This window comes from Syngnathus leptorhynchus, chromosome 3 (genome assembly GCF_054491065.1).
Source record: "Syngnathus leptorhynchus isolate UIUO chromosome 3, UIUO_Slep, whole genome shotgun sequence".
In the NCBI taxonomy this organism is placed as follows: domain Eukaryota; kingdom Metazoa; phylum Chordata; class Actinopteri; order Syngnathiformes; family Syngnathidae; genus Syngnathus; species Syngnathus leptorhynchus.
The window spans coordinates 12,068,681-12,083,524 of NC_141197.1; the positions used below are offsets into that span (position 1 = coordinate 12,068,681).

At 41.5% G+C, this 14,844-nt stretch overlaps 1 protein-coding gene across 1 annotated transcript in view; it reads right to left on the reverse strand.

Annotated features, from left to right (window-relative positions):
• Positions 1 to 1,199: 1,199 nt before the first annotated feature.
• tcf12 (transcription factor 12) overlaps positions 1,200 to 14,844 on the reverse strand; it is a 49,407-nt gene continuing 35,762 nt past the window's right edge. The window contains exons 10-20 of the mRNA XM_085907889.1: positions 14,683 to 14,822; positions 14,126 to 14,255; positions 13,978 to 14,048; positions 11,694 to 11,841; positions 9,389 to 9,462; positions 7,660 to 7,851; positions 6,109 to 6,217; positions 5,876 to 6,020; positions 5,474 to 5,703; positions 5,184 to 5,337; positions 1,200 to 4,143 (exon numbers count right to left, since the gene is read on the reverse strand). Of these exons, the coding sequence (XP_085764015.1) occupies positions 5,195 to 5,337; positions 5,474 to 5,703; positions 5,876 to 6,020; positions 6,109 to 6,217; positions 7,660 to 7,851; positions 9,389 to 9,462; positions 11,694 to 11,841; positions 13,978 to 14,048; positions 14,126 to 14,255; positions 14,683 to 14,822 (1,382 nt within the window). The 3' untranslated portion in view covers positions 1,200 to 4,143; positions 5,184 to 5,194. The remainder of the gene's footprint in view (positions 4,144 to 5,183; positions 5,338 to 5,473; positions 5,704 to 5,875; positions 6,021 to 6,108; positions 6,218 to 7,659; positions 7,852 to 9,388; positions 9,463 to 11,693; positions 11,842 to 13,977; positions 14,049 to 14,125; positions 14,256 to 14,682; positions 14,823 to 14,844) is intronic.

The window sequence follows — 14,844 nt, forward strand, 5'->3', positions numbered from 1 at the left end:
TTGGGGGGAGCCCAGGACTATGCATTGAAAAAAAAATGGGGGGGGGGGGGGGGTAGATGGATGGATGGATGGATGGATGGATGGATGGATGGATGGATGGATGGATGGATGGATGGATGGATGGATCGACTTCGAGCATAAAATAATGAGTGCCCAAAACCTGTTAAGTTCTCAGATGGAAGTAATGAAATGAAACAAAGCAGCAGTAATGTCAACAAGTGCACCCATCGTAGGGAGCCGTCGACTTTTTGGTCTGCTCGGGGAGCGTCAGCCGAGGGCTTTTTGGCCCAGCGGTTGCAACAGGAAGTCAGCCTGCACACACGGTGGTCTTGCACATCCTGTCCAGAAGAAGTTTTGAAAAGCGACGGCAGTGATTAACGTGGCCCTCGCGTGGAGCCTCAGAGAGAGGATGTGGTCTCGCAGACCTCGGAGGACACAAGGGGCGCTCACATCTGGAAAGTCAGATGCGCCAGCAAACGTGATTTACGACGCTAGCGGCGCACTTCCAGGTTTTGGAGAGCGGCATTTTCAGCAGCCTTTCGGGATGCATCCATCTCCATCACATGCAATACTGGAGTGGCAGGTTGCACTCGGAAGCTTGACAATTTACACAATGCCTCAAGATGAAACGCAAAATACAAAAAAAAGAAAAAACCTTGGGATAAAACAACAAAGTAAAGACTGATGACTTATGTAAGAATTTGTTGTTGTGTGGGAGTTTGGCTAAGAGTGACTTCTTTTCCTGTGAAATTTGTGTGTGTGCGTGTATGTGAGAGAGAGATTTCTGAGTTTTTCTTTTTATGAGACTTTTGGTTGAAATATGACTTTTTGTGAAAGAGAGCGAGAGATTTTTGAGTTTTTTATGACGTTTTTGTTAGAAATATTTTTTATATATTAAGCCTAATATTTGGCAAAATGAGAGAATAACTACCTCTCCTATGTCAAAAACCTCTATTCCATCAATAATATCCTGTTCACTTCCAATTTTACCTCATATCCACATTTAGCCAATTGAAAACAAAATCTTAAAAAAATATTATTTTGAACAGTTATACTTCAATAAGTTTCTAGAATTGAACATTTTATTTGTTTTTTGTTGTTTTTACCAGATTATAAAGTGTATTAATTTTTGATGAGCAATAGTAGTACATAAAAATGAAATAACAGCCAAGCAACTCAAGTTTATAAAAGATGGCACATTTATTGTAACATAAATGTTATATACATAACGTTTTTCTGTTGAAAAAAGACAGAAAACTGTAACTCTCATTGCCGCATTTTTGAGATGTGCACTGACACGTTTGAAGTTTTGACACAAATGTCAACCACGAGAGACTTGCAAATGGACACTGACATTTCCGGTAAGAATGAAACAGGTTATGGTGAAGTAACCGTGTATGTTTTACTACCTAGTATAGTAAAATAAAGTAAGAAACTTTTTACTCAAAACTTTGCTTTCAAAAATCTAGAAAGAGTAATATTTAGAATTCAAGAAATATTCTTAAAGTATTATTGTATAAAAGACTAACTACGGTGAAAAATAAGCCAAACGTTTTTTTTTTGTTTTTTTTTAAACCGCTTTCCTTTTGATTTTCCTTTTTCTATATTACACAAGGGAAAAGCATGTGGAAATACAGCAACTTGGCAAAGAAATACGAAGAAGAACATATGATATGAAGGAAATGGAGCAGGAAGTCACATGGATCGTTAGCGCTAACGTTATGAATACACGTGTGAATACTGTCATGAGCAACAAGGCCACATACCGACCGAGAAAACACAAAAGACAAACTAAAACTGCTCAACGATAGATTCCGAATGTAAACTTTTACTTTGAGTCTAATGGAAGTCCCTTTTTTTTTTTTGCACTAAAGTCTCAGGAGACAATATACAGACAACTAAATGGAATATAAAGCAGGGACCAAAGACTTAAAAAAACATGCACATCAAAACATAAATAAAGCCATAGCCAAAGAGAAATCTACTCTTGTTCATTGTTGTGCTACAATTCAACAAAATGACATTTTTTCAAATATACGTTCAGCAAAGTGTGAAATATCAAGTCGGCCTTATTTTATTGGGATTGAGCACAATATAACGGAAAGCTGAAAGAAATGACGACACAAAAGTTTACCTTTCTTTTTTGTATTGAGAAAACAAAAGCATAATGTAATCAGTCCAGACAAAAAAAAAGTGGTCGTCGTTATTTGTTTTAAAGCAATATGACAAATTGAAAACAGAAGGTTAAGTGTCAAACTACATGTAACAATACTCTGGCTAAAGGAATCTCCTTTAGTTAAGACATTCCAAATAGGCTGGGAATGCGAAGATTTGCTGTGATTATTGTATTCTTAGCATTTTAAACCTATTACAATGTCAAATAAAATGATAGCTTCTAGTCAAACTTGAGTTTGTTTTGTATTCAATGAACAAAACATGACTGAAACTATGCCCTGCGATTGGCTGACAACCAGTTCAGGGTGTCCCCCGCCTACTGACCAATGACGGCTGGGATAGACTCCAGCAGGCCCGCGACCCCCGTGGGGACAAAGCGGTACAGAAAATGCATGGATGGATGACTGAAACTAAATGAACACAAACGTTTGCTTAGTACATGCGCTTAATGGGAGAATAAAAAGTAAAAATTCAACATAACTATAAATGGATTTTTGTTTCTAGTTTATTTTTTAAACATGCGTTACAAACGGCCAAATTGCTGGCTGTGTTCGGAATCATCCCTACTCCTTCATTCCCAACTGCCTAATCACCAATCAAGTGGTGCTTGACTTGTGATTTTGTTTTGTTTTTTAGAACGAGGCACTCGCTGTTTAGCCGTCTTTTTGTCTTGGCCTGTGAAGAAACATTTGAAATACAAGCGATGCATGATGACAGTGAGCTCGATTTAATTCATGCTTGTGTACTGTTTAAAGAACCACGTAACTTTGTCTTAACGCTCGCTAACTCAATGCTAACACGCAATGGGAAGTTACTTATATCCCTTAGAGCAACAGGCATATATTCTTTTTCCTCAGTGAAATATGATTAATGATGTATCTCAAGCCTCCACTGTATAGGGATTTCTATTTGTATGTTGTTGCTCATGTCGTATTTGAAAGTTTTCAGAAACCAAACAAACAATGAAAATAAACCAAAAACAAATACATTGGTACATTTGAAAGATTTTGGAAAACAAAGTTATGAATGACTCAGGCAATGATGCAACTAGGCTAACAATAAAGTGAACTAACCAGTGCACTTTTGACATTCAAATGAAAAGTTGTTTTGAACCCTACTCGGGTGCGCAAATGTTGCCTACCGGATCAACAGATGTCAACTGGTGGAACCTCCGCAATAAATATTGAACAAATAAATAAATTAGAATAAGAATGTGGAATTTACGGTCAATTTTACAAAATGAATACAAAATAAAGCAATGTATCTCCATTTAGTCACACTAAATTGGAAACTCATAGTTTGGATTTGGAAATCTCAAGTCCTGGAACTTTTCTGACAGTTCTTTTGAAGCGGCACTGTGGGATACATTAAGAGCATTGAACGGGGGAGAATTTATGTTCACTAGATATTCGGAAAGCACTACAAAATGAGACACTCGCTATGAAGAGCATTAAATAGTGCATAGGGAGTGATTTCGAACACAGCCAATCTCACTTTTTCCCTCATTTCATCTCTTTGCTTTTGTTTGTAACGACACGGACAAACTATGGGTGAAACTGAAAACTGTATACATTTCCCCTTAAGACATACACTTTGAGCTCATGGGCGCAATAAATAGAAGGAGAACAAAAATAAAAGTTGCTGTTACAATGCATACGTCAATTCAGTTTAGGCACGAGGCAACCTCCACATAGTCGGAGGAGATTGCGAAGTCTGATTGTTCAGAAGCCACACGCTTCTTGCAGATCTGCGTGATATGTGCTCGAGATTCTTCTCGCTTTTTGGGGGAGAAATTTGCGGACGGAGTACCGCGCGGGCTCCTTATCAGTCTGCGTACTGGATTGCGTTAGTTGTGTGATTTTGGCTTCTGGTGGTCTATTCTCCTCTGCAAGGTGGCGAGAAGTGGGAAGCCCCCTCTATCAGAGGAGTCGCCATCTCAGAGGGGACAAAATGTTCTGCGAGTTTGATCTGTCACAGACAAGATAAATTGGATCATCAGAGGAGGCACTATGACGTCAATGAAAATGTGAAACACATTTGTAGTTGATGCAAAAAGTGAACACATACTGCTTCAATGCTTTGACCATAGTGCCTCGGACTGGAAGAACCGGCGAAGAAAGAAAAAAAAAAGGAGTGCTATGTTTGTCGAAAAAAAAAAAAAGTAAAATCTGTTGACTAGTGTAATTAGACTGACAGAAATACAGAGGTAGAGACAGAGAGGGGATTGACAGTGAGATAAAGATTTCGAGATAGTGATAATGAGAACATGATAAGAGACAGACCAAAAACAGACACAAAGCTAGAGAGATAGAATTGGAGAGCTAGAGCTACAGAGAGTGAAAGAGATGAAGAAAAAAAAGAGACAGCGAGAGAGAGAGAGATAATTATAAAGATTCTGTAGATAGATACTGCACAGAAAGCTATAGAGAGATAAAAATAGAGATAGAGTGAGAGAGAGGCAAACAGAGAGCTGGAGGGCTATGCCAGTATTGTAAATATTGTACATACTGATAGAGATAGCTAGAGAAATATAGACAGGTAAAGAAAGGTACAGAGATAGACACTGTCGATAGATATAGAACTAGTCATAGCTAGCTAGCTAAATAGATACGTAAGAAAATCCGATCACTTGCAGTCAATTCTTCACACATTCACAAAAACAGGTGTGTTCACTTTCTCTATCCACTGTGATGTGCACTTTCAGATCAGAGAAGCGAAATGACTCTCGAGATGTTCAATCAGACCCTCAATCAAAAAAAGAAATGAATTGGCAAGCAGTTAATTGTTGATTCATTTGGTGATTCATCAAATAGAGTGGCCCAACGTTACCTAGTCCTACTGTAGCTTGTCCAATGTGAAGGGCCTCTGTTATGTTTTGCTGCCATTTTATATAACATGACACACACTAAGTTTGGCTTTTGGACTGTTGGTGAAAAAGATGAGAGAAGGACCTTTACATTTTGTCAGCACATCATGAAGAGATGGCTTGGATGCACAGTGAGGTGTACCTGTCTGAGCCTCAGAGGTGGCCGATGGGGTTGGATGTGTCAGTCAAGCTCGGGTGGACCCCCGTGTGACCTTGTTGGCCGTCACCGGAACCGCCCGACACTTTTTCCTCCTCTCTTCTCTTTAGGCAGGCCGCTTTGGGGTTAAGATTCCGCTCTATGGAGCCAAACGGACAAAATCATATGAAGTTATAATATAAAACTTTGTAAAGTCATATAAATATAGCTTCATAGTTACACAATAAAAAAAAAAAAAAAGGCAGTGTCGTTCGGAACAGGCTTTGAACACACACCTCTAACTTGTTGCTCCAAACTGAGGATGACTGCCACGGCCTGGTGGAGGATGAGCAGTTTGGTTTGAGGCTTCTCGCTCTTCAGGTGTAGCTGGCACATGCGACCCAGCTCCTTGAAGGCCTCGTTGATGTCCCGCACCCGCAATCGTTCCCGGGCGTTGTTGGCCATCCTCCGCTCTCGCTCACGCTCCGCTTTCTGTTCCGGATTCAGGTCTTCGTCCTCGGTCAGACTGCGTGGGTACAAGAAAACACTTTTGAACAAAAGAGGTTGGTTTGATTACAACGACCGAATAATCATGTGTAACAATTTCATGCAATATTTACTGATGTTTAACATATTTGGATTAGTTTACATAACATAACAAAAGCACCACATTCCACATGAAGTACTGACGCCTGTACCTTGTACGCGTGCCAGCGCGCGGTGTTTTCAAACTGTCGCTTTCATCATCCGACTTGTCATCGCCCGAGAGGGAATCGTTCATGTCATCCTTGTCTTGCCTCTCTACCTTCAGCGCCAAAGCGGTAGCTACCTGACTGGCCAAGCCTGGAGGAGGCGAGAAAAAGCCAAGTTAAGTTAAGCTGGCTATCGGCTATAAAATGGGTCAAGAAGAAGCGCGGGGGGAGCGTCAGACCTCGGAATGCTTCCACTTGATGGTTGAGTTCTGTGCTGGACGAGGAGCCGGTGCTCGGCAGACCTCCGTGGCTGTTCAGACTAGCGGTGTCGTCGGCATGGGAAGAACCCTGCGACAAAAACAGGAGGTGCATTGTCAAGACGGGAAGTTGACATCCTCTGCGAATGAAACAACAGCAAGACCAAGCAGCGAGAAAGAAACAGCTAGATCTTGTGGAAGAATTTTAAAAAAGTTCAAAGATGGAAGAAAAAAAAAAAAAAAGAAAGTAAAATGCTGCCTTGAAACATGCATTCATTTTTGGGAGGGAAAATAAAAATGTCAACTTTGTACAAAACAGGCCAAGTTGAGGAACAGTTTACTCATGACTGTCTGTAACCGCAACTAAGACTCTTTTTCATGTCGAAAAGTAGACTATTTTTAGATTTCTTTGGTGTTCAAAAGACATCAAGCTAAACTGAATCCCCGGTCATGACATATAAAAACTAGTACACATTACTATTCTTTCAGATGTTAACCACAGGCTTTTCTTTGTCCAATTCTCTTTCTACCTCCAAAAGAAGACAGAGAAAGCGTCACTGAGATTGGAGGGTATCTCCCTGCTTTCCAGCCCAAATGTTTATTGATGTAATCCCCTGTCACTGTTGGCCTTGGTTAACCTCCTAACCCTCCCCTTCTTCGGCGCTACACTAATCGTTGCTGTGCTCTCAACAGGTGCCCTCACTAGTCTTTGTGCACGGGAGGAGGAGGAGGAGGAGGAGGAGGGGAATGCCGGGGTTCTGGCAAGAAAAGAAGGCTGCCATTTTCATGGCTGGGCCTGATTATCATACAGCTGAGGAGGCACGGGGTGAAGACACACGTTTCCAACCATTCACATTTCCTTGCTTGTTAAAAAGAAGCGATGAAAAGGGGGGACAAAAAGGCGGGGGGAGGTGGGCTGCCATCCAGACTAAAAGCCCGTGGCTGTGTCGAGGCTGGTGAGCCTGTTGGAGGGGAGCTCTCCCCACACAGGAAGCACTGTCTTAGTGCAAACACAGTATGGTCTATCTGGCAGTCACAGTCGCTTAACATTACTGCCGCGGCATGGTGCTCGATAACAAACACGACAAAATCAATTGAGGAAGGAGACATTTCATGTATGGGTGGCGCAAATAGTATTAAAAGAGCAAACGACGTGAGGTCTGGTTGAAACGATACATTGTTGCAGAATTTCAGAAGAATACTTTTCGGTGAAGCCGTTGTGAATTTTGTTGGAACATTCCCAATTATTCATATTTTCTACAGTGCTCTTTACTGTGGGGTACTCCAAAAATGCTCTGATACTACAATACTGATACTATTTTACCAGGCTGAAATAAGTGATTTGAGTGAAGCACATGTAGTATGTGTGTGGTGTGTGTTTTCGTCACATGGTGATGGAGTGTTTCTGAACAGGTGGCAGTAGTTAGATGTGGGAAAAAAAAAAAAAAGGGTTTTGTTTCCCAGATGTATTTCAAACACATTATCTTGATTAAGGAGACAGAAAAATGCACATCTTTAATCGGGTCTTTGTACCATCGCTGTGGTCCGACTGGAAGCCAACGCTGAGGCGGGGAAACTTGCTCCGATGGCTGCCAGTTGCCCATTTTGCGCCTGGCCCAGTAGACTGTGGATGTCGCTGGGCAGACTGGCGGTGGAGCCCACGGCGTGGTTTCTCAGAACAAGGATCGCATCATCTAGCCGGTCAAGACGATCCTCCATTCGCGACTGAGGGATTGCAGAGTAGAGGGTCACGGGGAGAGGGAGGGAGGAGTGGGTTGGGGGGAACGACAGAGCAGCTTAGTATAAGCACATTAGGACCTAAAATTGAAAACACTGATTGGATGGCGTGGATTTGAAAAGTGAAGATAAAGGAAATTCAAAGGCATCATCACAAGCGCTCCAAACATCAACATAAATACATACACTTGTTTGTTTGAAAGTCACATGGAGTGGATTAACATCTGCACTGAAGCAGATTGTGGCAATCTAATAACACAACCTAACAATGGCAAAATAGAGTCCAAAATAAAAATAACGATTGAATGCCGAGGTCATGAGAGCAACCAAAAAGTGGACAATGACTTATGGAACACGTTATAGATAAAAAGAGCTGGATCTAAAATACCTCACAGACATCTTTTAAGAAAGACATGGCATCCTGAAGATGCTCATGTAACTGCTGCTGAACTCTGTTTTTCTGTCAAAGTCCAAACAAACAAGAAGAGGATTAAGAAAGAGCAGATATTCATTGAGAGAACAAGAAAGAGAGAGAGCGAGAGTTTGAGAAGAAAAAGGATTTGCAGACCGGCAAACATCTGCTGACTAATCAGTTTGTAAGGATGAAAGTGTTTTGTTGTGTGCTATCTTATGACATTAATGGTTACGTCTTTCATCTTGAGCATAAAAGTCTATTCACAATTTCAATATAAAACAGTGTGTGTGGTTTCTGCAGCTAGTTTTCAAACCCTTGGCCATGAGTTTTACTGCGATTCAGAATTTGGATTGCAACACCACAGAGACTGCCAATCAAAAAGGCACAACCGCTTCCTGCTGGACAAACGTGGTATGTTTTTGTGGTTCAATAAAAAAAAAAAAATTACTGCACAGTAGCATGAAAACATGACAGGGCCACAGTTTTTTATTGCAGCGCACCCACCAGTCGATGTGTATCTCTCCTTTCATTGGGTGCTCTTGGAATAAAAATGCTGCAATGAATCTATTACAGGCTTCAAATGAATACGCTTTATATATACTTCGATGTCACATGGGGCAAGTGGAAACCTGCTGGCTTACTCATTGTGTAAAATGACCGAGAGTGTCTCAATCCATCAGCTATTAGTCACTTCATCTGTGATGAAATCCTCAAGTGGCATGTTTAGACAGTTGCTCCAAAGTCATGGGGGCTTTCCAAACTCTACTGGCAATTATAACTTTGGCTACTTGGAAAATCTGACTCCTACTTTTATTTTACATGGATTGAGGCAATGTCTCTATGGGGTGAAATTAAATCTGCAGCATGGCAGCAAAGGAATCTGGGAGAAGTGGCTCTGCATACAGCTGCTCGCAGCCCCTTGAACTAACCCCCCCCCCCCAAGTGTCAATCCTGGAGCAGGAGACAGATGGCAAGTCCTAGGGGACAGGTATTGTTCAGTTATCCTTGACCTTTCACTTAATCCTTTGCAAACATTTGCGGGAACCTCATTGTCATGATAACGCCACCAAAGTGAGCATCCATATAGGCCCACAAAAGAAAAACGCTTACCAGTGAGTGAAGGGAGTTCTCATAATTTGGAGAAGAAGGGGTCTGTCCACCGGGACGCGGCCACTGGTTTGTACCTGAGCAAAATGACAAAGGTGTACTGTTGACACGTGATGCTGCTTTCGTTCCATATCAACATGGCTGACGTTTTGCCTCACTGACTACAGACACCGGCAACAGCAAACTGTCATAACACGCTGACGAGCCAATTCACTGGCGTCAGAAGATATTTTTATCATTAAGAATGAGATTACATCATTTTCCTGACGTCTGAGCGGCATCCTGACACGCGAGCTGGCTGGGAGTTTGTCTAACGCCCCCGTTTCCATATCCTGCATCTCTGGCTTGTTGAGACAATTAAGGAAAAGTGAATTCACTCTTTGGTCATATGTGATTTTTGTCTTGCTTTGTGTCTAATGTTCCAAATATATTTTGGACAAATCCCTTTTTTCCTTGGGCACAATAAGCCAAGCAAAATACTTGTTGTAATTTGCAATCATAACCACAATTGACTTTGACAACTTTTCCAGGTTATTTTGCAAGAAATATTGCCTGCAGCAATTTCCAGGCCTGTGATGTCTGATGGAGGATTGCCAAACCAAGTCATTCATTTATATTACGGTAAAGCATGACGTTAGAGATCAGGCAGGGCATTTCTTTTTCTCTCATGGAGAAAATAAAGTGTTTCACCTCAACAGATTGATGCACTAACACTAAAATGGGGGATAACAACTACCAATGACAAAACGAACTTTGGGAAAGAGAGGGGACAAAGAGTTCCTTACAATGAAGGTTTGGTATTAAACATACCACAAAAGAAAAAAAAAAAAGACCAAAAATTGTTTTCCTCCAATTGTTCCAGTGAATGTCTCACTTCATATGTAGCTTTCTGTCATCACTTGGCATAAAAGACTCCAGACTTCAGAAGAAAGGATGAAAAGAACTTGAATTTAGCTCCATCTTGTTGCCAGATGAGTGAGACATGAACTTCACATGCCTCCCCTGCCTGCTGGCTATAAATAATATATATGCACATATATACGGGAAAAACGCCAGGGCTAATTGCTGAAACATCTAATGAGTAATGATGAATGGCCTTTGCACTTAAATTGTGTCTGGAGTTGGACTAAATCATTCTGTTACTCATCACACAAAATGTGACAGACATTTCTTCATTTCACTATCCAGGATTTAACATTTCTGAACTTCTTTTTGGGCTCCACACTTTTGGGTACCCAGATTAAAAATTGCAGCTCTGTGTGTGTGCATGTGTGAAGGTTGTGTGTTGGTGGAACAGCTGTCCACGGGGCAGAGCAACAGCTGAGGGGAGCATAGGTAGAGACAGCTGTCAGCAGTCCATTACCATACTTGACACAACTGTCCATTAAAATAACACACTGGGCTTTCCTGCTTGGTGTCTCCCCCATCTCTTTTTTTTCCCTCATTAGGTTCTTAATATGTCTGCAAGGATCCATGCCGGTCTTTTAAATGCTTGTAACAAATGTCAAGAAGTCAAAAAGTCTTCTAGAATTAAAAATTATCATGGCGATAATAAAAGTGTAACAAAATCTTCGCCCAAAAATAGAGGCGTATTATTAAAACTACACAAAGACCCACAAGCCACTTTATAAAATGCTACACAAAGTTCTGCTCAGTCCAACATAAAAAAAGAAGAAAAGCTTTTCATCGATGTAATTCAAAACCACTTCAAACAAATCTTTTTTTTTTTAATCCTTAAGCAGCTCAAAAGCCCTAGCCTCAGTCACTTTCAATTCCATTGTTGTTCCGGGGCTTGTCATTAAATATTTCAATCACTTCAAATAAAAAAAAAAAAAAAAAGAAATATTATATAAACAGATGCGTGTCAACAAGCCACAGATTCACGAGTGTCAAAGCTCTGGGCAAAAGATGTGACGAGAACCTCCGCCACGCTGTGAAGCTGTGTGGGTTGTGCGACTATAAAAGATAGTGGACACGGAAAGTCAGGTACTAATTTAAGATGCGCTGTCGTTGTTGTCAACTTTGCACAAGTTGCATTGCATGATGTTTCGCCAAGAGATGTGCCAGCAAGATGTGTTCGCTCAAACTGCTGGATACCCTCTAATCTCTTTGTTGCATTCATTCACAAACATTTGAAAACTGAGAAATGATTCCACGGATAAACCCGGGATAAAAGGAATGGATTCACTCAGATAACTTGTGAGAAAAGCCTATATTTATTCTATATTCCTGTCAGCCACAGCGATGGAACTGCCGCCACCTTCTTTTTAGCCTGCGTACATGAGCTCCTACTAGGAGAAGTTTTTACCTGGTCTTCCAGACGGGTTGCTGGCAGACGTTACCACAGTCCCTGCTGAGCCAGCAGCGCCTGCTGTGACTGTGAGAGGTGAAGGGGAACCCACAGGCGTGGATGGATTGGAAGGAAAACTGCTGCTCGTGTGGTCAGGTGAGTAAATCTGTGAGAGAAGACAGACATCCAAGAGGATAATTGCTTTGAATACAATCGCTTGTTGCCCTGTACTTTTTACATCTATCAATCAAGTGTTGGAAAACCTTGATTTCATGTTAAGTTTTTGGACCGATAGGTAGCCAAAATATGGCTCGGGGGCCGAATCCGCCCCACCCGCAGTCTCTGGCCGGCCCTCACAGTAATCATGTAGCCAAAGTAAAGTGTGAAATATATTGTTTTCTTATATTTAGAATGTTTTGGGCACACTTATAGATGTTGTGGATTCTCACCACTATTACTCAACCATCACTCCAAAAAAAGAGACTCGGAAAAATGACAACAGTTTAGCAACATTCGTATTTCCTGCATGGTGGAAAAAAAGAGGGCCAAGAAGATTTTTCTGTAAGCAATTTTACAGTTTCATATACTGTACATATTGGGTGTATTAGAAGTCATCACTGTATCAATCATATTATATTTCCCACTAAACAATATTTGGGAGTCCTGACGAGGAACGGCTAATATTGATTTGGTGGTTGGCACACAAATATTTTTGTAAATATGTAATTTTACACGTAGCAAGTTAAGTGAAACAAGAGATACATATACAAAGTTAAGGATAACATGTTGGCTTGAGCCGCGTAAAGTGTTTCTCAAGTGGCCTCTTTGCAAAATTAATTGTCCATCCGCATTTTAGACAATAGAACAAATGCCCTTATGCTCGTCTACGTGACTTAATGTATCTGGTTAGCATTTATTGACAATAAAAGACAATTAGCAGTAACAGTAATGTATCTGAGGCTCCCATTTGGGTTACACTGAGGACACAGAGTTTTACGATAATGCCAATTACAAGGGAAGGAGATTGTCTCTTCAACTCCCACAGGGATTTTATTTGTCTAAGCAACTGCTGGATTAAAGCACAATCACTTCCCCGATTTTTTTTCCCTTTTAATCAGCGGATATTGTGCTGTAATGGAACATGTCTCTGAGAAAAGGGTGCTAGAAATGGATCCACACTAATTAGCAGGAAAAAGGAGCAGATAGACAGAGATTTCCTCGCTAAGTGATGATCAAATTGAGCTGGCAGGAAACTGTTTGACTTCTCTGGAGATGATAGAATGTCCTCATTAATAATCTCCTTATTCAATCTTGATCTTTGGGCTTTACGTTTTCAATCAACTTGGAGTATCAGGCAAGTGTATCACTGAGCATGGAAGAAAAGGGAGGGGGGGGTTGTTCAGAATGGCTATTTAAGCTTTTCTACACTCTGAGAGCTGCGTCCTTCTTCTCTTTCCTCTACACTCAGACTTGTAATTCAGTGGAATATTAAGGCGGATTAATAATGCGGTCATCACTGTGTCAGATACAAACAAGGCTCAACACAAATCGCCAAACATGCCTCAGTTTCACAAAAGCAAGTTGTTTATAACTGTGACTTCTGACCAAACAATATATGGCCAAGGACGCCGTATTCAAAGTGAAACACGGTTCATTTTACTGGAACAAATGAAGCCCCGCCTCTCCATCGGTCACACTCCCGCAGGCGGCGAGGGGCCAATAAGCACGGGCAATTTAAAAGGGCGGCGAACAAAAACTCTACAAAGGGCGGCCCGTGGAGTTGAGCCACAGCAGTTCCAAACTCCCCAGTGCCCCCACCCCCACGCTGTCCAACCGTGTCCATTTCTCTCAGCTTTGTCATGCTAATAGAATTGAGTCTCCAAATATAAAAGGCTTAATTTGTTATTACCATCCCTAAACTCAGACTTTCCATTCAGAAAAAGAAAACTGTCCAGCCTTTGCAGTGCTGCATGCAATGTTCATTGAAATACAAATACGTCATTTCACACATTGGGTAAGCTTATTTAATGAAAAGTAGAATTTACGATAAAGGCGGAATTTAGTACAGGGAAAGTGCAGAAATTGCAGCAATGCATCTAAGGAGGAATTTTATCCAAATTTACCAGTTTCCAAATGATTAACAGAATTAGTAGCAATAATTATGTCTTTTTGTTGTTAACACGTGAGAGCACAACTTTGACACAAACACAAAACCACCATCAATGGAAGGACTGCACATTTGCACAAATTTGGCAAGTATTCTTCCAGTTAAGTGCACGGCGGTTGTGTGGTTGCAGCTCACCGAGGCTAAAGCCTTGCCAAGTGCATCTCCGGTCTGTGAGCTTCCTGTTGCGTTCCCCCGATTTGCGGCAGCTTCACACGTGAAGAGAAAGCGTGAGTTAGCCCGGCCTTCAAACAAGCCACCGTATTTGCATGAAGTGACAACTTACCCAGCACCCCATCTGTATTGTTGACTGTTGCAGAGACAAATGGTGAAGTGCTTGTGCTGCTTCTGTGGAAGCTGGACATTGGAGGAAGACTGGCATTGACGTCCGGGGAAGCGGAGTGTGCTGGGTAGTTCTGAGAAGAAGAAAAAAAAAAAAAAAGAAAATCACATAACGCTACTTTGAAAGCATGAAAGATGAGGTTCATCCTTCTTGTATGAGGAGCAAAGTCAAAAAAAGGGTAGAGGAGTCTACTATACAAACAAGAGGAGATTAAACACCGATCTTAAGTAACATCCTCAGCATCTTTTCACACACATATCCTCGTACTGTGGTGGCTGTGTTGAGAAAACGTGGGGGTGGAGTATAATCTGCACGCTTGCATCTGGAAATTACATAGAAATGATTGCGCCAATGAAAACCCCCTGCCCTCAAATTGATAGCAAGGAATCGCAGTACTCTTGTAAGCAGCCTGCCGATATACTGTGCAACCCTAATTGATCGGTCTGTATTGCTACTCCCAAATATTTGGGTGTGGGATCGTCACCAGTCGACTGGCTTACCAGACGGTCGTGCGAGTGCAGGCTGCTGTAGTTTCCTGACTGTGGCATGTGAGATGAAGATCCTGGAAGCATTCCTCCATAGCCAGGCTGACTAATCCCGTTGGCTGCGTTCCAAAGGTCAGATGAACCGTGGGTACCATCTAATGACAAAATATATGGATG